Source organism: Megachile rotundata, chromosome 3 (genome assembly GCF_050947335.1).
Source record: "Megachile rotundata isolate GNS110a chromosome 3, iyMegRotu1, whole genome shotgun sequence".
Taxonomy (NCBI): Eukaryota; Metazoa; Arthropoda; class Insecta; order Hymenoptera; family Megachilidae; genus Megachile; species Megachile rotundata.
The window spans coordinates 21,275,122-21,301,854 of NC_134985.1; the positions used below are offsets into that span (position 1 = coordinate 21,275,122).

The window sequence follows — 26,733 nt, forward strand, 5'->3', positions numbered from 1 at the left end:
TACCGCACGCATCCATATTTTTGGCGAAAGAAACGCCGCGCCGCGACGTTGAAATTACGAACTCTGCCAGCGACGAAAAAAATAACGTACCTCGAATCGATCGAGGCTATGGACGCGAGAAATATTTCTTGTCGCGATAAAAAATCGTCTCGCGCGCGACCTGACTCTTTCAGCGTCGAACGTTCTCTCCGTTGTCGCTAAAGTCACTCGACATTTTTAAGTACGTTATTTACGTTCGGTACAATTTTGCCGCGATACGTTTCCAAACTCCCCGATACCGTCGGAAGGTTCCAAGGTTTTCGGCGTCGATCATCCGCGAACTCCCGTTTTTTACTCGACACCATTAATATTTACGGTCACGCGTTATGACAGTTTGAAACAGTACGACTTTTTAACGATCGAAGCTTTTCACCATTTTTCCTCTTCCCGCTTATTCGATTAACGCGTTAACCGTCGCCGTTAAAACGGCCATACGCGGTTTAACTTTTGAACGCGAAAATATACAAAAATTCAGCGTGTGCACGATAAGATTGATTTACGCGTTCTCGCGCTGGCCGAGAACCGATGGATACCACAAGTCGAACTAGTCTTTTACCTTCTCTACTCGATGGAGTTTCGCTGTTCTAACTTGCGATTCTAACGAGAACGAATTCGTTTTGTGCTCGAAAAACGAGCAAATTCGACCGAGATAAACCGCGCGCTCAGCAAATTTTCAACGGCGCGATCGAAACGGAAATATTATTCGTTTCGAACCGTGTCAATGTTTATCTACGTACCTAGTCCACGTAACGACGAAATTTCACGTAGTAATAAAAATGACACGCGTGATGAAATTCGTTTGGTACGAAGAGGTGCCTGGCGTCTCCAATTCTGTCGGAACGACGTTCGATTCGGATCGATGGGCTTAAAAGGAGCGGTTTGAATCGGTTCCACGGTGACCCCATGAATTAAAGAACGGAGCCTTCTCGACGCGAAAACCATCAAGGAACTTTCGAGAGGACCTTGGTCCTCGTCCTCGAGCGTTCTCCATGGTTACGTTCTTTATTTTGCGTGTAGGGTGCAGCCACGTTATAACCGTAATCGCATGCCGTTTCGTCGTTCGTTTTTTCCCGTCATCCATCATGCTGGATACTCCACGTTCTTCCGCGAAACAGATCGATTAGCGCATCTTTTGAATACTTTTTCCTTCATAAGAAACGCTACGCGAATATTTAAGCGCGCTTCGTGATAATTCAATGTCGCGTAGGTAGGAACCGCACACGTTACGTACGGAGTAACGGTCGTCGTTCGCATTGATCCGACCGAATCAATTTTATCGAAGGTTTCGCGAGAGTCAGCGAAATCGCGTTTACGTTTGCGTTTTAAGGCGCCAACGATTCGTGTCCCAAAACGGGATTAATTCCGTCTCCGATGGCTGAGGATTTTGCGAATTCTGCGAATTAAAATGGCTCCCGCCGAAGCAGGCGCGAACCATTACGTTCGATTGCTGTTTTTAACTTCGGAGTTACTTCGAAAAGTGCTCCGACTAGACGCGTGCCAAGGCGAAGCAAGGTCGTATAAAACGGAAAAACAGTACCGACTTCTCCTTTAACTTCAAACAAATAAATTTCACGAAATGGGACTTCCTTCGCGCGTTTCGCAACGCGCATCCGCTTCGTAAACGCGGTTTGAAGCGCGCGATTTAACGACCGATATAACTGGTGTAATCGTACGGGGAAACACCGCGGAAAAAGAGAGTGACGCGACGAGAAATAAATCTCCATGTTCGTTAACCTCTAAGGTACGTTTACGCCGAACGAACAAATGCGCTTTCTTCGTCGATCTCGGGCAAAATTCAAACCATTACGCTGCGTTTACATTAATCGGACAACCGCTCGTTCTTCCTTCTTTATCTTGTACGCTCGAGTTTTAGCCGACGTCGGTGAAGAACGAGCACTTGTTCGTTCAGCGTAAACGTAGCATAACGACGAAGCACCGATCGGATAACGCGATTGTTGGTCGGCAGTCGCGATCGTTATCGAGCAAATTACCAACGGAGAAACAGGCGCGCGTGCAAGGCAGCTGATCCTATAACGTCTAGCTTATCATCGAGTTCTTAAAAACTCGACCCGATTCTTCTCGAGGCAGCTAATTCCCCGATCCAATTCCCGTCCGTTCGGGACGGGACGATTTCGTTATCCCCGATGCACGCGAAAATGATTTCATTCGAATCGAGCAAAGAGATCGTTATCCGGGGACACGGCTGACGAGCAATTTGCGCTGCTATCAATCGCGCCCATACGAAACCTTCCTAACGCTGAATACACGCTTGATTACGGTTCGATGTTTTACGATCGGCGAATTTCGGGACAATCGAGTGTCGAGTCCCCGGAAGGTTACTACCGCGACGTGCGCTTCTGCAGCGGCTCTCGAAGGATGTTTCGAAGGAATATTCTTGACGAGTCAATTATTTATCGAGGATTATAGCGAACGCGCGAAAGAGGGGTAATCGATGCTAACGAGCATCTGGCAGCAGGAAATTAGAGGCGTACGATACGCAATATCTGACGCAGTTAGTAAGAGGCTGGGTGAGAAGCGTTCATTCAGTTCCGTCTAGCTTTCCTCGCGAGCTACGGCGAAGCCACCCTGTATCGACCCAGCAACGCCCACCCAAACAGCAACCCCCACCATGGCAAACCCTCTCTGCCCTCTGCCATAGCTACCTCATCTTCCAAAAATTTTCACCCGATGCGTCTCGCTTCTTACCCTCCTTACCACTCTTTTCAGCAAAAAAATTGACGACGGATATCGTTTCGGGTCGACGACTCCTGAAAATAAAGCGGCAACCTGCAGACGCGAATCAAAATGGATTACGCGTTTGCGCACGATTTTGCAAACAACTTTCCCGCCATCACGCGAGATACGGGAGTATTTGGACAAAATAAAGTGGATTTTAATTGCGCGAACATCCGAGACCGATACAACGGTGGTTACACGATATCGCGCGCGTTATTACGCTGCCGTGTTTGTAGCCACGCGAAAAATCGCGTTATCTCACGCGCGAAAATGGTTCATAGTCGATTCGATCCGTCACGGTAAACGCGAAACCGCGTCGAGACTTCTTCGTCGTAATTTACATTTACCATCGACGCTCTGTAAATAAACAGGTACATGCGTAATAAATGTAAAACGTAATTTATTAACATTAATATCAATCGGGAAAGTCGGCAGAAATATTTGGGCTTGTAATTAGTAGCTCCTTTAAAGAAGCATAAATAGTAGAAACGTTTATTGAATTCGCGTTATCAATTAACTCTTAAACTCGGCCAAGTTGGCAGTCGAAGCGTAAAAGGTTAACGTGTAGGTACCAAGTCCATGCGAAACTCAGAGATTCGAGATTACCGAGTTCGCGGTTCTGGCCAAATTCGTTTTATCTACTATTCGCGTTTTCGCTCTACATGGAATGAATTTTAACGAAAGATTGTCGGTGTGAACGCTACCATTCGTCCGATCCGCGAGATGCGAGCAGTTTTAGACGAGTACCCGATATTCGTATCGGTGAAAAATTAAATCGTCGCTCGAATTAGGGGCGCAATCGATTCCGTCTATGTTTAAAAGTTAAAAGGTTCGTTCGATATTCCAAGAGGTTTCGTATCTTTTATTAAATCCGTTTTCATCGCATTAAGAATGCAGTCGCGCGTGCGACGACTAAGTCTTGTCCTTCGTGTTTCTTCAAATCGGTTCAAAAATTTTCGAGTTCGTTTCGTTCGAGTGTCGTAGCTTCTTCGAAACGAACGCGTATCGCGTCGAAAATTGCGAAACGATCTCCTCTGGCGCGGCTTCGGTACATATTTGTCAACGCGTTCTTCACAGCTAGGAACGAGGCAATATTCTCGAAAAACGGTTCGATTCTATGTACAGAATGTTTCACGACACGTAGGATCACTTTCGTTCGAATCTTTCGTCTTCAGATAATTTCTGATTCGGCAACGATGAAAGTTAACTCAGGATTACGATCGTCTTCGTTGTCCTCGCGATTTCGCCGAAAAAATTCCCACGCGTTACACAGGAACCTGTATATTTACAACGTCGAAGAGGAACTCGCAAATCACGTACATAGCTCTTGGAACGTTTTCGTGTGAGGAACGTTTGCCCGATATCGCGAGGACCAAATATTGCTGACCGATCCATAAAACGCGTCAATATTTGTGGAGATATCGTAATCGTAGTTCCGCGTCTAGCCTTCTGTTCGATATCGCGTTACGGTAAAACGTGTCCGGAGGAAGTACGCAAATTCATGCTGCATACCGGAGTAACCTTTGCGACCGTCCGCGAAAGAAATTGGACAAAAGCCTCTAGTCGTTTTCCAACGATCCACGACTAGGCGAACGTTTCTCGTTGAACTTTGAAAAGTACAAAAGGCAGAGATCAGTCTGGTGGCTCGTAACCTTTTCCACGCGTTTGCCGGAAACTAAACGCTGGCACGCGTGAAATGTCCAGGAGTCGCGACGGTTGTTGTCGGCGGCGTGGTGGTGGTCGTGGTGGTGATGGTTGCCCGAGGCAGAGGAGAACGTTTCATCGGAAGTCCTCTTCTTCCCTCGCTGCTCTTCCCCCAAGGCCATTGCAACGTGCGAATCAACGTGTTTCGGAAATCTTCCGAGAACAAACAGTAGATATAGAACGTGATGGAATAATTGATTACCTCCAACAAGTTTGCTATTGCACGGAACACCTGAAAGACGTCGATCCAACGAAGGTTTTGAAGAATAAAGTCGATTAGCGTAAAAAATAAAAAGCGGAAAAAGCTCACCTGATAAGCGTAATTATTGAGATTACTCTCCCTCAAGGTGACGTTGAGAATTACCATGGGACTGACGCAAACGAGGAACAAGATGCTGGTGCTGCCCAACAGCAGCACCAGCCTCCGTTCCTCCGCGAACGTCCTCGGGTCCTCGTCGTTGCTGACAGTCCTGGCTAGAGTCATTCGTCGGCGACGCTCGCAGGATCTTCTGTAGACTACCATGATGCGAAGATTGAAGCCAGCCAATAGAATCGTTGGCGCCACTTTGAAAACGATCTCCAGCACCACTTTGTACACCTGCGGGAAAACGTTCGCAAACGAGTTAGAAATTCCTGGACTTTTCACCGAACGGTAAGATCGAAATGAAATCGCGTCGATGATACTTGATAAAACATCGAGTCGAGGTACGATTGGTTTTCCCTCTTCTGATAAACGACGAGGCCTCCAGGTTCGAGGAGACAGGTCGTAATTTGCCCCCGGAACGCGCTCGGCAGATAAACGATAAACGTTGCCAAGGGAATGAGGGCCACCGTTAAATGTGGAGGACCGCAGAGTGGACGAGTGTGCTGACCAGGCCGGCAAACGCTAACGTAACGCTCCACGGTTAACGCCAGCAACATCATCACTCCGACTCCTGCAAAACATCATCGATTCTTTTGTTCCGCCAAGATCGTTTCCCTGCCGGAACTAACAATGGCAGTGCTCGGAGAACGACGCGTTGGAAAGCGACGGATGACACATCCCGTGTCGAGCGTGGGTAGTACCGATGAATCGCTTCTCGGGTGTCGACAGCGGTACTGCTCGCATTCATCGCAGCACCGGAAGAATTCGCGACCTCAACTTTCTCGCGAACCCTTATTTAATTATTTGAAACGCGTGCAGCTGTAACTTTCGCGTTCAAGGTTCGACCCCGATAAGTCGATTCGATCGAAGAAACCAAAGCGATCTTGGAAAGTTCGGACAGGTACTCGTTTCGATTCTTCGGGTCGATCAGCGAATGAAACGGGGAAGATGGAAGAAAACATAAATCATGAACGAGTTGGAACGTTGACGAAGGAAATGTTAAAGGAATGCGAGTGTCATACCTAAACAACCGTTTCCGAGGAAAAGCTCGAGATGAGCATGGTAAAAGGCTTGAGGCCAATTACTCCATTGGCCTGTTTCCTGGTGAATAAGAACCCTCAGCGCGAAAGGGATGCAGAAAAAAATCGCGAGAAGCGCCGCTGCCGAGTAACCTGGAACACAAGAGGGTAACAAAGTTAGCTCGTTTTCATAAAGCAGGAGCGGTGAATGGTGTATCGCCCGCAATACGCTTAATCTACCGTCTACGTACACAGCTATTTTATCTTAATACGTTTTTTCACGAGCGCGATAACGGTCTCGAACCAACTTTGCTAATTATCCGTCGCACCCTGATTTCCGAGAAAAAAGCGCCCTTTGTTTCCTCTCACGAAAATTACGACGACCACCGTTCGAACGCGAAATTTCGATCGAAAGGAAAAGTATCGACAGTTCGTACACAAGGGTGCATTTCATCGAGTTAATTTTCTACTTGCAAACCAAGTTAAATATTGAAGACACAACTTTATGGACCGTGGTAACGGTAGGTAGGTTCTCTAACGTCGATAAAGAAGATGCCTTCTCCTGTACTAAATCGAGGTACCTATTTTATTCGAGGTAGGTAACGTTCGTATTTCACGCGACGACGGATAAACGAGACATTTACTGGTTTTACCGAAGATACTGTCATTTGCATCGCGGATCTAGAAGAGTGAGGTGTGATACTCTGGTAACTAGCAACGCGATAGTAACAATGCATTCTTGACTCTTTCTCGAAATTTTTCGCCCGCCAAAACTCAAGACATCATCTTAATTTTGTATTGAACAGCAACGTTTAATTCTGATTGAAAAACTTCGAGAAGATGAAAAAGGACGAAAACAAGTCGTTCGATTCCGCTTGCGGAGTATACCGATATATATTCGAGTACGTAAATGCTTTTAACAAAATGCATCGATACTCGCTGCTTTCTTTGCTCTTCTGGTCGCATCGGTCATGGGAACGGATGCTGCGTGGACGAACCGAACGAATATTTATCGACCTAAGAAGCAACGCTCGGAATAAGAAATAAAACGAGCATCGAGGTGGACACGAGGTGTTTATAAGAAAGAGGAATTTTTCTCAATCCTCGGCGCACGGTAGCGTTGTCCTGTTACTCTCATCGTCTCGACGGATCAATTTAATTTGTCCTAGTCCAAAGAACGGAAAGAGCACGCTTCGCTCCGTTATTTCACCGGGCGAATTCGCTTTTTGTTCGAAAAAAGATGGTATTTTTGTACGCGCAACGCCTAGGCAAAGTTCGGTTGTTTCGGTTTGAAACGTCACGGATGCGCGATAAACGTCGCTTGGATCGTTTTAATTAGAATTTTTCGTCGATCGGTCGCGAACGACTAGATGAAATATGGTACGTACGATCGACGAAAACGTATTCGTTTCGCGTTTACCCGAAACGACGAGGGAAAAGCTGCGACGCGTACGATCGGCGTGTTCGATCCTCGTTTCACCGGGTTAACCGCGTTCTCCGCTTACTCGCTTCATCCCCTTTAAATTCGTTCGGATATCGCGTAAGCCGGTGCAACAGTCGCGAATTTCTAACCAGAAATCGGGCTTTCGGATTTATTTCTTTTTATAACGAATAGACGATCGAAGCGTGAAAAGTGTGACGTAGTTTGTCGACAAACGTAGATCGTAATTAGGCGACAGAGCGAAGGAGTTAGAAAGAATTCGCGACGCGCGTCAGCTTCGAAAACGAATTAATTCGCGCGTGTTCTCTCGACGCGTACCCCCGGGGAAATAACGGCTGAAGCTCGGCGACGTTCCGCATACCGTCGAGGAATCTTCGACTCTCGGCAAAGTCGTGCTTTGACAGCGCGACGAGACGCGAGCATCCGTCTTTTCTCGCGGAGGCGTCGTTCTCGTCGCTCGGAACAACGTCGATCGCGTAATCGCGAAAGAACGAGATCTTCGAGCTCTCCGTCGAAAAAGAACGAACTACCGCGTTGTGTCGTTTCGCGTATTTGCATGGGAGTCTCGTTACGCGTTCCTCATCCCACCCTCGACCCTCCGCTTATCCGTTTTATCTCCGACCGAACGTCACGCCGTCCGTAGCGAAACGACTTTCGCCTTCGAGAGTTCACCGGCATCCGTGCGAACCTCTCGTTGTTCCGACTGGAAAGGTCTAATCTAGAAAGCGGATTAACCCTTCGGCTACGGTCAAATTGAACGCGTAGTTCCACCGTCGTTGATACGAGCAGCGCGATGAACATCCGCTGCTTCTCGCTCAAGCGACGCGGACAAATAACGAACAATCGCTGGCCGACGATAACGAAACCCCTTAATTCGGGGCTCGAATCCCGTACCACGAGTTTATCCAAGATTTGTCGCGTCGACAAAAGATTCTCGTGGTTCGTTGATCGATAGACCGTTTCGATTTAACGTCGCGTCTAACGTTAAGACGATAAGGAAACGAGCGAAGGCGAGAGGGTGAGCAGCTTTCGAGTTCCGATTGACCGGTCTTTCTAACTTCAGAGACAAGTTTCTCGAGAACAGGAAGCGAAGCGCGAGGGAGGAAGAGACCGAACAGAAGAGATCGCAACGTTTCCTGACAGCTTCAAACGAAACGACCAGATTCGGTGATCGCGTATCGAACCGACGAAAAATTATTCCGACGATCCGTCCAATTCTATCAGGAATCCAGAGATCAATGGTACAGGGAGATAAAGTTTTCCGCGACATTAGACACCGTCCGTTCGAGACAAAGACGATTCCGGCTTCATCGAATAGCTGTTGCCTTCGTTACGAACGTTATCCTCGACTTGGACGATGACTTCGTCCAATTACGATCGTTAGAGGTGAAGCGTCAGAACTTGTAAACATTTTTTAGCGGGTTCGCGAAGCAAACGAGTGGAAAGAGCAATTAACGTCTAGTCGCCGTAAACAACAGTGCTTCGGAGATACATTCCTTCGCGAATTCTTGACATGATCGAAACGCATAAATCTTTTTGCCTTCGACGTTTGTACGAGAAGGAAATTAGACGACAAAATTGGGAAGGAAAAGAGCGATTCTTCGAAGGTGGTTGAATTTGCTTAAGAAACGTCAACCCCTCGCTCGCTTTTCTATGCATCTCGCCTATCGTCCTTTTCCTTCCCGTCGACATGCAAATTTCGCTCGATGCCCTAAATGAACATCCGTTGTATCCGGTTAAAGCGGTTTGGACCGTTTCGACGATGTTGGTTACGTTTTTCCATTTTCTCCATCAGCCCGTCCGCGGAGGAAACGTCGACGTCGTTTTCGAGCACGAGAACGTCGATTTCGCGTCGCGTTTCTCGTATTCGCGGTTCCAACGACACCTCCGACGCGCGCTGACAACTCGTATCGCGGACACGGAAAATTATTCGTTTCGCGAACGTCGACGAAGCCGGTGACACAGTGTCACCGATAGATGGGCGCGAAACGGCCGACCTACTTTCTGCCGTAGCCGCGACGGTCAGCGATCGCTGAAAAATCGTACGTCGAATTTATCGGGAATCCGAACGCGGTCACTCCGCATTCTTTCGAACTTTCGACTCCTAATTTCAATTAAGAGATAAATGAATTTGCTGGCTTTAAAAACTAGCGAAAGAAGCTCGCGTGAAGTCGAATGGTGTAAAATGAATAGCAGCGTTATGGAAACGATAGCGGCATACAGGAAACGAAGAAAAATAAAAAGAATACGTGGCAGGGTTTCCACAAAATTCTCCAACGCGATCTTATCGCGCGCCACCTCAAGCTCCCGACTCATCGTTTACGCTCGTGTACGACGCTCGTTCTCGAGAACATGTTTGTCGGTTTGTCGCGAGAACGCGCGTTGCGCGGTGAAATGTCGCGTTAAAGCGAAGTAACGCGGAAACTTTCCGAATCCGCTTAAAGGCGTTTCGGGACCTCCTAATCTCGCTCGTCCAGACAGCGAAAGGAAAGCGTCGCGTATCGACGATTTGTTCGGCGATCGGATTTTGGACTGTTCCGACTCGTCCGAGCTAGCGAAAGTTATCCGAAAACGTTTCGAAGCCGTCTAAGCCGAGCTAAGCTGGAAGAAACTGTCCGATCGCCGTAATTCGTCGCTAAGGCAGCATCCGACCGCCGCGACTCCAATTCTCGACGGCCAATATTTTCGCGCGACTTAGTGGCTCATCCGGAGACGACGATTCGACATCTTCGTTTCGTTCGGTTTAAAATTCCTCCTCGGTGATTGGGATCTCTGTAAATTTTCGACTTCTCCGACGAACGAACGTATAAACGCTAATCGCGTAACCTTCCGTACGAATTGGAACTGAGTTTATGGTAGTTTCGGAGAAGCAGGGAGACAGTTAATGCGTCGGCGAGCAGAAAGCTGCAACGTGCTCGTTAATATTCATAAAGTTTGAAGCGCAGCGAATGGGGATGATAACAGAAGGTTTCGAGCGCAGACGGAACTTGCAAGTAAAAACCCGTGCGACGCGATACATCGAACGTTGGCGCTCGCTCGATTTTCCCTAAGAACGTAATGGGATTCCAGGCGGAAAAAGTTCGCGGGATGCGCGCTACTAATGCCATGAACGCTGCAGGATTACAAGGCCAGGATTCTAGTTAACGCGATCATCTTTCATTAATAATTTTCATCAGCGGTTCGTTGCTATTTTTCGTCGAAACAAAGCGACGAAAATTGGCTGACCAATTACATGTCGCTCGAAGACTTCCGGACGAAAGGCGGAATTTAACGCGGCGCAACTTTGGCATCGGTCAAATATAAAATTACGCTGATTCGTTTCGAAACCGCGCATCCGATTCTCAGGGATACAAGCTCGTTACGCTGGATTCTATTACGTTGGCCATCGCGTTTCCTTTGTCGAGGACGTTCGCGAACTCTGGCTCAATTCGCCGCTTCGAGATGCAGGTGTCCCTGCGAATAGGCTTAGAGTGGAAAAAAGTTGATCTGAACGATTCGTCGCCTTCTCGCGAAAAGCAGATTGAGAGTCGAAACGCGATTCGTAACGAGGTCCCTCGAAAACGATAAGAAACGAGTGTAAGAGAAGGTGCGAAACCGGAAGCGATTGGCTTAAAGACAAGGCAAATTCGCGAAGCAGGTCTTTACGGTGGAAATTCAGCAGAACCGGATAAAGATTTGTCGAAGCTACGCTGCTCCGCGCCAGCACGTATCTTCGTACACGCAAATATGCCGTAGCTACGTATACGGTTCTGTTTTACATATTTACGTGACGTTGGACCGTAGCTTTCGTCGTTTCCGGGCACGTCTCAAATTGCATTTCCTTACGCACAAATTCTTCCGCCCCAATACCCCGGGATTCGCAATATTTCCACGCTCAAAGGCACGTCCTTTTAGTTCGACCTCATCCTGGTCCTCGACCTCAGCCTCGCTCTCGCCCTACCTACCTGTCTGTCGTACATCGTGCATATCGATAGACTTCCAAGCTCGTGCGATCCTCGACCCCCTATCCGGTCGCCTTTCCTCCGCTCTCCAGGCTCTACGTTCTAGCCCCCAGAGTCTAGGGACACCGGACGAATCGACGTATTTCGCGAACGCGTTTTTCTTTCGTTGTCCAAATCCTTCCACGGTCCCAACGCGCCTATCTTTTACGGGAAATCCGGAAACTTTGTAAACTACGTCGAACGGAACAATTCTAACGTAGGATTCTCGCGTTTAACTTTGTATCGTGGTACGTTCAAGTTTCGAATGAACAAGTGGGATGCACGGAACGGAGCACGAAATTTTCCTTCCTTCAATTTAGAAAATTACGCCTTAATCGCTTAATCTTCCGAGCTAGTGTCGAAAAACCAGAGAAAACTTCCATTAGCGAAGAAAAGGTATCGAGTAGAAAAAAGGGAAAATTTCAAGAGTGCTAAGCGTCTCGAACGCGACGTCGCGTAGCATCTTGCGAAGGTAAATCTGTTCCGAAAGCGCGGCAGACCGTGCAGTCCTTTCTGGCAAGATGGATTAAGCCAAACTGCTCGATGGATATCGAGATCAAGCGGCGGGATTCGGGCAGGAAAGTTCGAGTACGGCGGCAAGGACGGAAAAAGGAGGGTAGCGAGATGGAATATAAAAGAGAAGGGACGGAATATGAAAAAAATATGAAAAATGACGGAAGGTCGAGAAAAAATGATAAGTACGGAGAAAGGAGAAGCTAATTGTTCGAGAAGAGAAGAAAGACGACGGCAAAGAGGCTCGTTAACCGTAACGCGTTAACGAAAGCGAAAGTTCAATTAGACGCGTACACGGAGCAAATCGGATTCGAAAGATACGGTGAGACGGTCGAAAATGACGAAGCAGCCTTTTTTCGCGAGGCAGGAAAGGAAAAGGATAAGCGGAACGTAGAATCTTATTCTCCCGTTTTCTTTTCTCGTCGTTTTCCTTTGGGAAAACACTCGACATTTCAGCGCCTCGAGGAAAACGAAATGAAACGGAAATTTCGTGAGATTTTTCGCGTCCGGAAGCAACGGAGGATCGCTTCCTGCGGATATCGACGTCGCATCCAATTGGCCGACGTCTCTTTCGTTCATTTGCTTGATTTCCGCTCGTACCCTCCGCGTCGCGTCTCGTCGCGTCGTACGGCTAGTAAACCACGACGGACGTCTTTCGAGTAGAAACGTTGAATAATTCCGAACCATATCGTAAATAAAAGTGCTCTCTACTTCCCGGTGCGGTGCTCGCTTCCTTTGTCCATTAAATTTCCGCGTTTCGACGCGAATAAATTTTCGAGAGCTTCCGTCGAGGCGAGAAAGAAGGTTCGTCGAAATTATTTGGAGACGCGACGAGCGTCCAAGTAGGCGGACGTCTATCGAGAGAATCGAGCGACCAATAGGACGAGCTCGAATTCGACTCGGTTCTAGATAGAACGACGGAAACGAAGAAAATACCGCAATCAAATTCTCCAGTAATTTCCTCCTAATGTACCGTCCTCGACTAACCGGAAACGAGCGTGGACTCTGAGGATACCGCAGGGACCAACGAATACACTGTATCGAGCTGATCAGAAGTCCGATCGAACAACTTTTGATCGTGTTTGGCTCGTTCGAAAAGAAAAGAACGTTTACAGGGTCGGGTTACGCAGACTTTCGAGAAGGAATCCTGCAGGATGTCGCGTTGCGCCAACACATCGTCGAAACTTTCAACGCGAGCGGAGTCGTCAACGAGACGAGAAAAGGCGTATCTTCAGGATAACTTGATGAACGCGCGAATCGCGAAACAGAAGTTTAGCCGAAAATTTAGTTTAGAAGTTGCGCGAAGGTGGTCGCGTAGAAATCGTTTTGGCCAAGTATCAGGACAGTAAATTCACCGCTTCATTCGGCAGAACTCTCGTGGCACATCGAGTTAATCTCGACGCTAAATATCGTTGCGATTTCAAGCATAATCGCGTTCAGCTTCGTTCGTAAAACTTTCATATTCGCGGGCAAAGGAATAAAGAGGCTCACCTCTCATGTAGATGTAAGCGGTTCCTCGCATGTTGCGTCTGGTAAGGACGACCAAGTTTAAAATATTCCCAACGATTCCCAAGCAACAGATGGCAGGCAGGATAATGCCGTAGCTGATTCGTCGCAGAAACGGCGTTCGAGGATCCTCCAGATCTTCCGGCCGAAAGCACGATTCCGTCTTCGTTGCGTTCGCCGCGTCGATCATCATCTTGCTTCTCCCCTCGCCCTCTATTCTTTTCTTTCTGCCGCGGTTCTACATCTTTTCGAAGTGTCCGTTTGTTCTCGCGTGCCACGAAAGCAACGCCTGTCGCCACCGCGTTTTCCGTTGCTCTCTCGTTGCTCCAGTGTCATCGGGCACTCCTTTGCACTCCCATGCGACGTTTAAGCCGTTTTCGAACGAACGATCGTGCCGGATTACCAGCAAAGCCGTTCGCGACGCAACAGGTGCAACGCTAGCTTCGCGTTCATTACCGCAGTTTGGGCGATCGAAAAATCCTGACGGATCGCTGCTCGTCGACGATCGGTTGTCTCCGAGGAACGTTTGAGAGTTCGCTTTCGTTTCTATTTTACCGAGGAATCCGAACGTGCTCTTCTGGACAATTTGTATGCCGCCATTTTGAGCGCTGACCAGTCGGTTCTCGAGCGTTTACCTACGAACAAAACATTCTTTTTCAGCGACCACCGGAAACGTGTTTCGGATATCGAGTCCGAGAAAAGTACCTATCGTAAAACGAAGCGAGAGCAAAAGTATGTTGCTCGCGTTAAATCTGTTTCCCTTCTCGAATCGATTACGCGTTTACCCGCGGTATTCTTTTGCCGTTTCTTTGTTCGCTCGTTGAATTTACTCGGCGCTTGAATTTTTTTCCGGTTCATCGAGGTTCCACGTCGAATCGAAGACCGACGATCATCGACCGCGCGAGACTTCTTGCGCCCCGGCAAAAAGATGACCGCTAAAGCGCACGACTACAGGGGATAGATGGAAAAAGAGCAGAGGGAAGAAGAAAAACCGACGTACACCAGATGGAACAGAGCGGCGCGACGGATATAATTCACGTTTCGCCGTAATAACAAAGTTTCGTAAGAAAAACCACGATGAATACGTATCCACGAATGTAGGGTACGCTACAAGTCGAGGACAGAGTGAGAAGGCAGTTTAGAAGCGGTCGCGGCTAAGGCGGTACTAACCACTTATCGTTTACCGATCCGCTTTTCGTCCGAGAAAAATGCGCGACTAAACCGAAAGAAAAATTATACCGTCACGGATCTTGTCATCGCTAGGAAAATTCCCAAAACGTACGACTTTACGTCCTTCGCGGGTTTCCACGCGGGAAAAGAGAATACTCTCGGATTGCCGCAAACCCCTGCCGCTTTCAACTTGCTTACTCTTTATTAATGTAACGCGTTGAAGATAGTTGGATTACCCTTGCTTTCGCTGTTGAAAATTTATCCTTCTTCCCCGTGGAGGTTCACCTGCGGTCCTTTATTAGGAAGGAACACGAAAAACTTTTCTTTCGTTCGATGATTTATTCGACAACGTTTCGGAGCCGATTATTACCTACGATCGTCGAACGTAACTTCGTTTACGCGTTGTAGATGCGCGATGGGTTCGATACAAATTTCCGATAAAGATTCGATAGCTCGTTCGACGTGCGGGATAAAAAGGCAAAACGAAGAAAAGAAGGGTCGTTGGCGGACCGATGATGGGTATATTATGCGTCCCGGAACAATAAGGCTGGCCGAAAATGTGGAACTTGCGAGAAAGGGAGAGGGTTTTCCTTATAAATCAGACGCGTTGGGTCATGGCACCACACCGTATCGCGCGATATATATTCCGGCATTTATCTACTTCGGAGAGATCGTGAGCAGTCCGTCGGGCTCTAGAGGATCGTAAATGGAATCGTAAAGAGCTCTTCCTTGTCCGGTTGTGGCGTTTAGTCCGTCGAGGGCCAGTTTCGGACTCGTCCGAGACGTCTTGGTCGAACAAAGAACCAACCACAGTGAAATTTCACTCGAGAGAGGAAAACCACCGGTGCCGTTTCGATCATCTTCGATCAAGAATTACGTACGCGCCAACTTGGACGAATCGACGCGAGACAATAAAACTTGGCCAGGAAAGTTTCAGTTTTCCGCAGCCACGCGTGCGATTCGTACGAGTTTTCTCGCCACTTTGAAATACCGTTACCGCGTTTAGTCGGCAGCTGCGATTTAATATCGACGCGAGAAAAAGAAAATTTCAGACACTACATGAGTTCTTGTCTTTCCGAAGAAGTCGGGGAACGAAAACATTCAAATCTTTTGCTCGTCTCCTTACTGGCAGGTAAAACACCCACGGAAGAAAAATTTCTTCCGCGATCAAACAATAACTTTTGTCTTGGCAATAAATTGCTCGAATCTTTGAAGAAGAAATTTTACACGTTGGCAAATCGAAACAAGTAGTCGCTTTCCGACGTTGCTTCGCGTTTTCCAAGAACAAAAATAAACCGAACGCTCTGGCGCTTCCGACGATACGCTTTGTGTCGTCGTCGTTGAAACGGAAACAACGAATCTTTGTCCTTTAATCGCAAAACTATTTTTATACGCGGTGCGCGTTATTACGTTTACTTGGACTCTCGGCTCTCGAAGGAGCGCCGTTTCGGAGGCACGCTTTGAACGAATCCATCGCTTCGAAAAGCCAGTGGGACACGCTGGATGTTGAATCGCTGCGCTGGTCATACGAGAATGTGTACTTGAAAATTTAATGCCGCGCGAAACGTTGAAACGTTCGCGAAACGTTCGCGTATCCAACGAAATCGGGAACGAGTTTATTCGAAAATAAATGCGGCCGTTGTTTACACGAAACTCCCGCTCCCTCGGCGCTCCCATAAGTTCGCATAAGGGTTAATCCAAAGAACCGAGGATAAAACGGAAGGAGAAGAAGAGCGAGCCGTAAATTCGGAGCAAAATTGGAAAGATTTATCAGGGATTACCGCGGCGCGCTGGTCGAAAGGAAATTTTACTCTTGACGTAGTTTTTCGAGAGGCAGCGCTTTATTCGCGTACGTTCGTTTGAAAATCTGTTTCGCACAGAGCGTAGACTATTTACAGTCTAGAACGGTAGTCCGGACATTCTCGACGCCTCCGAGTCTTTGAACGGGTAAAGGAAGAAAAAGGCGGACGCGTTAGCGAGGAGAGCAGCCAGGGGAATTACTTTTAAGATCATAGCTAATGAAACGCGGCAACCCGGGGAAAAGTTCCGCGTCTAGCGACTCTTTCTAGAGCCGCTTTTCAAATCCTTGACGACGCTTAACACGGCTGGATCTCAAAGGCCGATTAAATTCTTCGAGATTCTCTCGGTTATACGACGGCCGACCATCTTTCCGGGTTCTCGTTTCGACGATTGCCTTTCCTACTCCTCCCATTTTTTTTCGAACTAAAAACGAGCAAAAATAAAATCGACCGAGAGCGCTAAGCTCCAAACGTTCACGATTTCACGGATGGTCTCGATTCGTAACGCGATCGCGAATTAATTCGGATCCATTTACAGCGAAATTTAGTCGAGTTCGAAATTCGATGGAGTCGCAGCGAACACGGTCGAACGGTTACATTCTCGATCGGATGGTTTCCCAACCAGATGGAAAGTATCCGAGCAGCTTCTGGTCTTCTTTTAATAATCGTTACGGGATTCTCGGTGGACGAATATTTTTCCGGAAAACCGACATCGCGACGCACGGCGGTAACGGACGACGATCCGAACGGAATACGGAGCAAAAGGATTCGACTCGCGATCCGAGATTCGAATCTGATCTTTAAAAGCGATCGTTCGGAATTAGCACGTTCGAGCGAGCGCATCGACCGTATCGCGAGAGAATTTCCTCCGGGGTAAAACTGTCTCGAAGAAAATTAACAGAGCTTCCCTGGATTGGCTTTCCATTTTCCCCGCGCGGTAACAACCGCCAGAGTCAAAATCTGCGACGATCGTGGGAATCGTTTTAAACGGTTCACGCTTCGAGATCCAATCGCGCGGAAAAGATACGACTCCGAGCTGACTTTTGAACCGCGATTCTATCTATCCGAACGAATCCATCCGACGATTCTCCGTGTTTCTCCTCGCCTTTATATCCCGTTACCGAGACGTTCGCGTCGCGTTCCGTCATTAACGTCTCGTCAGCTCGGTTTTACGAACAACCGTATTACGCGACAAATAATTTACGCGCGGTTTTACGCGCGCAGTTGCCGCGCAAAGAATATTAGCGGGAGGCAAATTGCTTCGATCAACGGCGCTTAAATTGCAAAGCGAACCTTCCTGTTGCTTCCCTCTTTCTCTCTTACTTTCCTCCTTTCTCTGTCTTCCGCCCCTTCCAAGCAATAAGTTAACAAATTTGATCGCGCATCGACTTCCGTCGAGTTTGCGCCCTTTGTTCTACCGTAACCATAAATATTATCTGTTATGCGGTCACTGATCCAGATATCGCGCGTTCACCGATAGCGAACGAGTGATTCGATGCGATGAGATTCGATACGATTCCATTATTCGCGGCACGTCGCGCGGGCAACATTTTTAATTTAAGTTCGACGGAAACCCGCACTGTTTTTTCTCGGGTACGCGGTTCGTGGGTGGATTTCAAATGGACTCGAAACGCATCGGTGATAACCCCGCAGCGACGCGAGATTATACGTCGTTTCGCCGAACAGACCGTCATCGATGATACCGTGCTGGTTATTAAGGTCGCAATCCAGCAATCGGTAACGCGATTCGATCGCGTAAACTTTTATCCGAATCGAAACGGAAGCTAACGCGACGTCGCGTTCTCTCAATTACATCAAAGGGTGTCAATGCGCGGGCACGCTGGAACTTGTACGGAAACTTTTGACGTCGTTAAGCTCATCGTCCGATGCTGTAGGATCATCAAAGTCCTTTTGTTCCTCTCTGTTTACGGGTATTTGCGATATCCTTCCACTTACTCGGTCTTTTCAAACATTTTTCGTCTCCCGTTATCGATGTTCGGTGTAATTTCGAGATGCTAGGCGACGCGTCGACGAAAGTCCCGTAATTTCACGCTAATTTATGAGGCTAGTCTCGCCCGCAGCTAATTTATCCTCTCTTTCGATGCATTATTGTGTATCGCGATCATAACGTCTAGAACATGGAAACAAGACGTTGCTCGCGATAACAGCTTCGGCGTTGCCGACGATGTGATCTTTTACTTAATGACTTACTCGAGGCCATTCTCTTTTGTCGCCTATTTTATCAAACTTAACCGTTATAGCGGTACGCGATACTTTAATATTAACGCGATTAACGCGATCAAAGAGTATTACGTTTCTAGTAGACACTAAGCAGACAGCATCGACATGGATATCTCACTCGATGCTGCGTGCACGGTTACGCGTAACAGAATTATCAAATCGAATCGTACAAGTCGAGCGAGTAGATTTCCGCCGAACTGCACGATCATATCTCGATGTATCTACGAAACTTTAATCTCGATTATATCCTGCGTCCGTAATTCATCGAATATTTTCCATCGGAAATGGCTCAGGTGTCCACGTTGCTCTCGATATCCACTTTCGCGAACAAGATCGCATAAAAGAACGAACAAGTGTTTTAACTTTGGCATTAAATCGTATTTACCGCACGACACCGATCAGCATCGGATTAATAGTACGAGTCTATTTGTTAAGAAATTCGAAATCAACGAAGGTTCGCGCGAACCGCGATTCGATTAAACGCTCGTAGGTACATACGTACCTTTGTAAACACATTTTCGTGGGCGTTTCGACCAATACACGGCAAAAGACGAGTATTATCGCGAACCGATCAGAGAAGGAACCACGTTTATAAGAGCTGTTGACGTCGCGGCGATTTTTCTTGCTCGAACGAACGAGCGGCGACGACGACGCGAGCGAAAAGGCGGTTTGAAGCGTGTCGCGACGCCGACTGAAGAGTTTCGCGACGAGTTTCGTAGACGCGTCGGCCGGTCGCCGGGACGTCGCGCGTCGGGTCGTCGAGACGCCGGGACGCATGCTCCAGGATACGTCGCGCGACAGAATGGAAATATTTGATGAAATCTAGGTGTAGAGAATTTATTGAAATAGATGGTGCGCTCTGCTAACGCCGATTACGAGAACGTTAATCGCGTGAAAACGGTCTTACGATTCGACGAGAAAGAAAAAGCATTGGCAAACTCTGCGAAGCCGTGTGTAAAATTTAAACAAAACTGCGAGAAAGACAAGATTTGAATGGAATTTAACTCTTAAACGCTTTGCACCTTTTTCTCGGGGATCTGTATCGTTTATCCTTTTACCGTAATAAGATAATGATATTTTTCATTCGTCAGAATTTAGTAGCAAACCGAACGAAATTATAGGGAACGAGGGAAAGAAAATAGCGATCGGAATAGTAGCACGGACGTACCCGGCTCGTTTAACGATGTCCAAGAATGCGAACGTCTTCGTTTAAATGCACTTTGCGATTCCTGGAAGTTATAGATCGCTCCAGCCACGCTGCATCTTCTCGGTTCGTAGCCACGGGACGCTTAACGTCCAGCAATTTATTATCCGCAGGCTCGTTCGCCGGCTTACGATCCAATGATGTCCTGTTAATGCGAAACTGCCTACGAACGAGACGCGTACATCAAATACGATCGAAAAACGATACATCGGGCGCGAAAGATGAGCAGAAAGATAATGAAAGACGAGAGAAAATTTAACATTAATTTAATTAGAGCGATACATCTTCCAAATATTTTTCGATAATTTAAGAAATGTCGAACACGCAAATATCAAATGTGTAGACATGGTTTTTATGCTTACGACGACAATATCGACGACCAAACACTTAATCGCGAATCGTTTGAATTTAATACCGTCGATCGTCCCTGTAAACGCGTAAATTACGAGTTCGCAGGAGTTTCCTCCCGTCTAGGGATGCAAGAATCGATGCGCATCGTTGTTGATATCGTGGTATTTGTCGAGAGAAACCCGATTTAAAAACCAGTTAAACGAGAATTGAATCAGTTAGGATGAAAAGCGTTTCGCTGCTTCTCATTTTTCGCCGGATGACTTTAATTAACGTATCATTTGATTTAAGATCGACTTTGTACAAGTAAATACGTCTATTGTCGTAATTAAGGGCTGGATTCGCTGAATGTCATCTGCAGTGTTCCGCGCTGTGCATCGTGTGCATCTATGCGCGTGTGAGTACTCGATATTCTATTATACGTCGCGGTCCGTGTTGCTGCTGTCTACGGCGTAATTATACCATTAAAATATAGCGTTCGTCGCGGATAACCTGTGTACGGTTATGATTTTACCGTATTCCACAAAACACGAACTCGTTTTTGAAGAAACTTGTAAGCATATTTTAGGATATATTATGCTTAATTAATTAGAGTAATTTCGGTCCCCGTCTAGGTTTTTTCTCAATAATTCAACGTCGATGTTTCATACCGTATTTGCAGAAATAACATTTCAAGTTGAATCGATTGTCCAAAATTAATTCGGATGCATTTCGGTGAATTTCAATCTGTATGTGTTTTACTGGACATAAGAAATTCACCGGAACCTGTTGCGTTCGATTCGTGCAGTGGTAGACTCTCCGCCGAATAAATTTCCAGTTTAATCTTGGCCAGTTTTATCGGGATTGCTCTTTTATCAGATTTAAACATTTTCGTGGAATATACCTTTCGAGTCATTTCCCTTCAGGAAATACAGAAAACGTCCTAGGAAAGAATATATGTAGTTTGCAGCACAACTTTAATGCGATTATTAAACTGAAAAGTTTCTTAAATCAGCCTTATCCACGAGTATAAGGGTTTTGTTCCTCCCTGTGGACTGTATCGCGTTTGTGTTGGTACGTAGATAGATACGCGCACTTGTAACTCGACGAATACAGGATATTTCATAAAATAATTTTAAGAAAAAAAATACGCCGACTTCGAAATGCACTAAAAAGTATAAAATAATTTCTATTTCGTAATGAAGTAATTTCTATTTCATTCAATCATACAATTACGTCACATTTATGAATGAAACCTATTTACTCATTAGGTAGTATATTAAATACATTTCAACCTTTTCGGAGGCGGCGCAAAATTGTCCCCTCTCGAAGCACGTCGTTCGTAGCGAGCACCCGCTCAGTCCACCACAGCCGTCAGTCATGTACCGCCTGTAGGCGGCTAAGCTTGAAGGCCGTCAAACTTACAAATGTAATTTATTAACATTAATATCAATCGGGAAAATCGGCAGATATACAGTGTCCCGCAATTACTGTAAGAACCGAAACGGGGTGGTAGGTGGAACAACTTTTTCCTTTGTCAAAATATGGTTGAGGCTCCATTTTCGAGTTATTAGCAAAAAACACTGACCAATGAGAGCGCGCATAGACTGGGCGCGCGAAAACGTGAGCAAAAGCTTCGAGTGTGACGGCCGATCGTCGTCGTGAACAAATGTATCGATACATACCGCGTCGGTATAACGTCGGTATAACGTCGGTATAACGTCGGTATAATAGAAAGCTGTTAGATGAAAATTAGATCGAATAATCAATAAAAAATCTGGATTATTCTTGAATTATCATTCATTCATGAATAAGAAATAACGAAATCAGTCCCTACTCACGTAATCAGAATAAATCGAATTTATTCGATACGTTTATTCGTTATGGCAAAGAAATAATGGATAAAATATGGAAAATTATTCTCGTTACATATTGTAATGATGAAAAACACAAATTCCCATTTTTAAAAAATTAAATAACTTTTTCATTCAACAAATAAAAATTCAAAACGAATAATTAACAAATTTAAATATAACTTATCCATTGAACCGCAAATAGTCACGATGAAAATGCATCTCTATCGCCGGATCGATTCACCGATCCTTATTATCAGAATAAATAATTCACCACACAGAAACTCTCAATTTACTTCACTGTCACCTATCACTGTCATTTTTCATTATTAGTTTTCATTATTCATTACACTTTTCACTAATTAGTCACTGCAAGTCCGACACATAAATACACCGAATGAAAAACACGAAAATTCATAAATAATTTTAACTATACTGTCTTGAAAGCATGAAAACGAAATTTTCAATTAAAAATTGCGATATTTTATTTCGAATAGTTTCTTTCGACAACAAACGGTGACTGTCTCGATCGACGCCGTAGTCGTTCAACAGATCATCGTTGCATAAAAACCGTTTGCGACGTACGCCTCGCGATCGAGAACGAAGCCGCGATCCCTGGCCAGTCTAATAATTGTTCCGAGTTGCTCGGAATATTATTAACGTAATATTTATGGGTGTTTTGTCAAACCTAAGAGCGCTTCACTCTTGCAATTTCAAATGGATCTCTAATACCACATGGACGTCTCCACAGCTTGACGTTCTTAACAATTAACAATAGCTTTCTAACAAGCCAGAAAAGCACATCTTTCTAAATACCAATATACCTTTTCTTAAAGAAGTTTATTTCCATGGTCCTAAACTGTGTACCCCACTAAAGTGGGCCTACGCGCTTGAACTCCGATGATAAACACATGGTGCTCATTTATTACTTCCTTTGAAGGACCCAAATCACTTAACTGTTTGGGTCACCTTATTAACGACACCTTATTTACAACCCTGGAGTGAAGGCTAAAAATCTTAGAATCCCATTCACTGAACCATCTCACCAATCAGTATTTTTCACAAATAACAATCTGTCCTGATTGGCCCTTTTTGGTAACGCCTTCACGTCCTGAACTTTCTTCATGGCTTTTCTTTTCTGGCTGTTTAGAGGCGACTAGTTAGTCTTAAATCAGCTTCCTTAGAATATATTTACTTCGGTCAGTCTTACATTAACTTTGTCACTATCAACGACTTTAACACACAACAATCATTACAACTAGTGGGACGATGATCAACATCCTTCAATCAACACCAGTGTGGAGGACTCTGAGCCACTCGATAAATTCTATTCTACAATAATAATTCTACATATAATTCCACTACCGTAACAAGTTGTGGAAACGCCATGGGTCGACGAAGATTTACAACCTTCGTAAATAACTATAAATAGTTAATATTCTGCCCATCGCGTGAACAACAATATCTCCTAATAAAATATAAAATATAAATATAATTTAATATCAATTCCTCAATTCGGATTCCTTATAATGAAAATACAGAATATTGTTAAACATACATATCTATGAATAATCGTTCACGCGTTTTCCTTCGGTCCGTTTACCGGCTGTTCTTATGTTGTGCGATTATTAGAAAGAGACAGTGTAATAAATTGAAAGTTCATTGACCCTGCTAGAACATCAGCTGTTAGTGCTGTGATCGATGAATCTACCTAGTGACATAAATATTTTTCATCAATGATAGTTTTTACATGGAATAATGGGTACGTTTTATTTAAGTTATTTGTGTATTTTTTAAATTAAACACAGCAAGAATTGATTTGTTCCATTTCACTTAGTCAAAAATGTTAATTAATTGTAATTTTATTCTCAACTTACCAAGCCAATTACCCTGACAAAAAGGCATGAATGTAGTTACAAATCACGCGCATACATCGTCTCCTTTTACGTACATTAAACATTTATTTCTTCTTTTTTGTTGGGTAATGGGCTGGATTTTTTTTTTCGATGGGTTTTTTTTAAAGCGGTAATAGAGGATGGGAAATTAACTGTTAACACTTGTTACACGGAGAACAGTCACAATCACTTTATTGAAGATTGCACAATTTAACACGGAACAAAGAGTACATGAATTCATACAACGACTGGTAGACGGAGTACAGTATTACCTCGAAACAAGCAACACGCTTGGGACCGGCCAGTTGCTTATTTCGAGGGTGGTATGCTATTCGGCTTGCCTTTGTTCCCGAGCGCGCCGACGGTAGCGGTAAACTATAAAGTAATCGGTCGAGCAGCGATGTTATTCTTTCGACGAGGACAGAACATAACATGCTTTCCCTTTTCAATACTAGTAAAAATTCGCGAATGGAACATGTACATAATACATATTGCCTCGAAACAGGCAACAGTTTCGAGCCTCGAAATTAGCAACTGGCCGATCCCGAGCGAGTTGCTTGTTACGAATCAATGTAGAATCAAATGAATGGATCACGCTCTAATTCCTAACTTGTCACACTTCACCTTATTTTTTTACAATTATGTGAATATCAGTATACAGCTACATATGTATGTGTTGTGTTATTATTGTGTATTGTATATGTATAATTCATATAGTATTATTATATTGTATATTCTATATACTACATTACACTTAAATAATGTTTCATTTGATTGTTAAATAGATTTATTAAAATTATTAACTAGGCATTAAAATTAAAAAAAAAAACAAACCAGCACTATACAGTATTGCCTCGAAACAAGCAACAGTTTCGAGCCTCGAAATTAGCAAATTTTTATCCCCACTTCTTTGATTGAAGTCCGCCGCCGAGTGAGAGATCCGAGAAGGAGTAAGAGGTCCGCGAAACCGAAGAAGTCATAAATTTTCACGCTTGACTGAACAGTATAGCGGAAAGAGGACAGAACATATGTATTGTTTTCTCACTCTAACACATAGCGATTTTGGAGTATTACGAAAAATATATTTTCTGAAATTATAGTGCTGGTTTGTTTTTTTTTTTAATTTTAATGCCTAGTTAATAATTTTAATAAATCTATTTAACAATCAAATAAAACATTATTTAAGTGTAATGTAGTATATAGAATATACAATATAATAATACTATATGAATTATACATATACAATACACAATAATAACACAACACATACATATGTAGCTGTATACTGATATTCACATAATTGTAAAAAAATAAGGTGAAGTGTGACAAGTTAGGAATTAGAGCGTGATCCATTCATTTGATTCTACATTGATTCGTAACAAGCAACTCGCTCGGGATCGGCCAGTTGCTAATTTCGAGGCTCGAAACTGTTGCCTGTTTCGAGGCAATATGTATTATGTACATGTTCCATTCGCGAATTTTTACTAGTATTGAAAAGGGAAAGCATGTTATGTTCTGTCCTCGTCGAAAGAATAACATCGCTGCTCGACCGATTACTTTATAGTTTACCGCTACCGTCGGCGCGCTCGGGAACAAAGGCAAGCCGAATAGCATACCACCCTCGAAATAAGCAACTGGCCGGTCCCAAGCGTGTTGCTTGTTTCGAGGTAATACTGTACCTCCTTTAAAGAAGCATAAATAATACAAACATTTATTGAATTCGCGTTATCAATTAACTCTTAAACTCGTCCAAGTTGGCAGTCAAAGCGTAAAAGGTTAACGTGTAGGTACCAAGCCCATACGAAACTCGAGATTCGAGATTACCGAGTTCGCGGTTTTCGCCAAATTCGTATCATCTACTGTTCGCGTTTTCGCTCTACACGAAATGAATTTTAATGAAAGATTGTCGGTGTGAAGGCTACCATTCGTCCGATCTGCGAGATGCGAGCAGTTTTAGACGAATACCCGATACTCATATCGGTGAAAAATTAAATCGTCGCTCGAATTAGAGACGCAATAGATTCCGTCTATGTTTAAAAGTTAAAAGATTCGTTCGATATTCCAAGAATTTTCATCGCATTAAGAATATTAAGAATATTAAGAATCGCGCGCGTGCGACTAATTGTAAATCTTATTGTCCTTCACATTTCTTCAAATCGGTTCTAAAATTTTCCGCGAGTTTGTTTCGTTCGTGTGTCGTAGCTCTTTCGAAACGAACGTGTTTTGCGTCGAAAATCGCGAAACGATCTCCTCTGGCGCGGCTTCGGTACATATTTGTCAACGTGTTTTTCACAGCTAGGAAGGAGGCAGTATTCTCGAAAAACGAGGCAGTATTCTCGAAAAACGAGGCAGTATTCTCGAAAGACGAGGCAGTATTCTCGAAAAACGAGGCAGTATTCTCGAAAAACGAGGCAGTATTCTCGAATCTTTCATCTTCAGATAATTTCTAATTCGGCAACGATGAAAGTTAACTCGAAAGCACCGCGAAACAGGATTACGATCATCTTCGTTGTCCTCGCGATTTCGCATTCACCGACAAAGTTCCCACGCGTTACACAGGAATATTTACAACGTCGAAGAGGACCTCGCCGAAAATCACGTACATAGCTCTTGGAACGTTTTCGTAGGAGGAACGTTTGCCCGATATCGCGAGGACCAAATATTGCTGACCGATCCATAAAACGCGTCAATATTTGTGGAGATATCGTAATCGTAGTTCCGCGTCTAGCCTTCTGTTCGATATCGTGTTACGGTAAAACGTGTCTGGAGGAAGTACATAAATTCATGCTACACACTGAAGTAACCTTTGCGATCGTCCGCGAAAGAAATTGGACAAAAACCTCTACTCGTTTTCCAACTATCTACGACTAGGCGAACGTTTCTCTTTGAACTCTGCAAAGTTAAAAAGGCAGAGATCAATCTGGCGCCTTGTAACCTTTTTC

General features: G+C 45.0%; 1 protein-coding gene across 4 annotated transcripts; it reads right to left on the minus strand.

The window, feature by feature from the left end:
• Positions 1–3,158: 3,158 nt before the first annotated feature.
• On the minus strand, positions 3,159–19,963 carry LOC100877111 (putative G-protein coupled receptor B0563.6). Of its 4 annotated transcripts, none has more exons than XM_076529907.1 (6): positions 19,681–19,963; positions 13,288–13,937; positions 5,866–6,015; positions 5,164–5,414; positions 4,790–5,077; positions 3,159–4,711 (listed from the first exon to the last, which is right to left on the minus strand). In XM_076529907.1, the coding sequence occupies exons 2-6, from the start codon at positions 13,493–13,495 to the stop codon at positions 4,451–4,453; spliced, it is 1,158 nt and encodes a 385-aa protein (XP_076386022.1). In that variant the 5' UTR covers positions 13,496–13,937; positions 19,681–19,963; the 3' UTR covers positions 3,159–4,450. The 4 variants fall into 4 exon arrangements, with proteins under 4 accessions (XP_076386022.1, XP_003706606.1, XP_076386020.1 ...); XM_003706558.3 differs by lacking the exon at positions 19,681–19,963 and adding an exon at positions 19,015–19,198; XM_076529905.1 differs by lacking the exon at positions 19,681–19,963 and adding an exon at positions 14,709–18,995.
• Between the last annotated feature and the right edge of the window lie 6,770 nt (positions 19,964–26,733).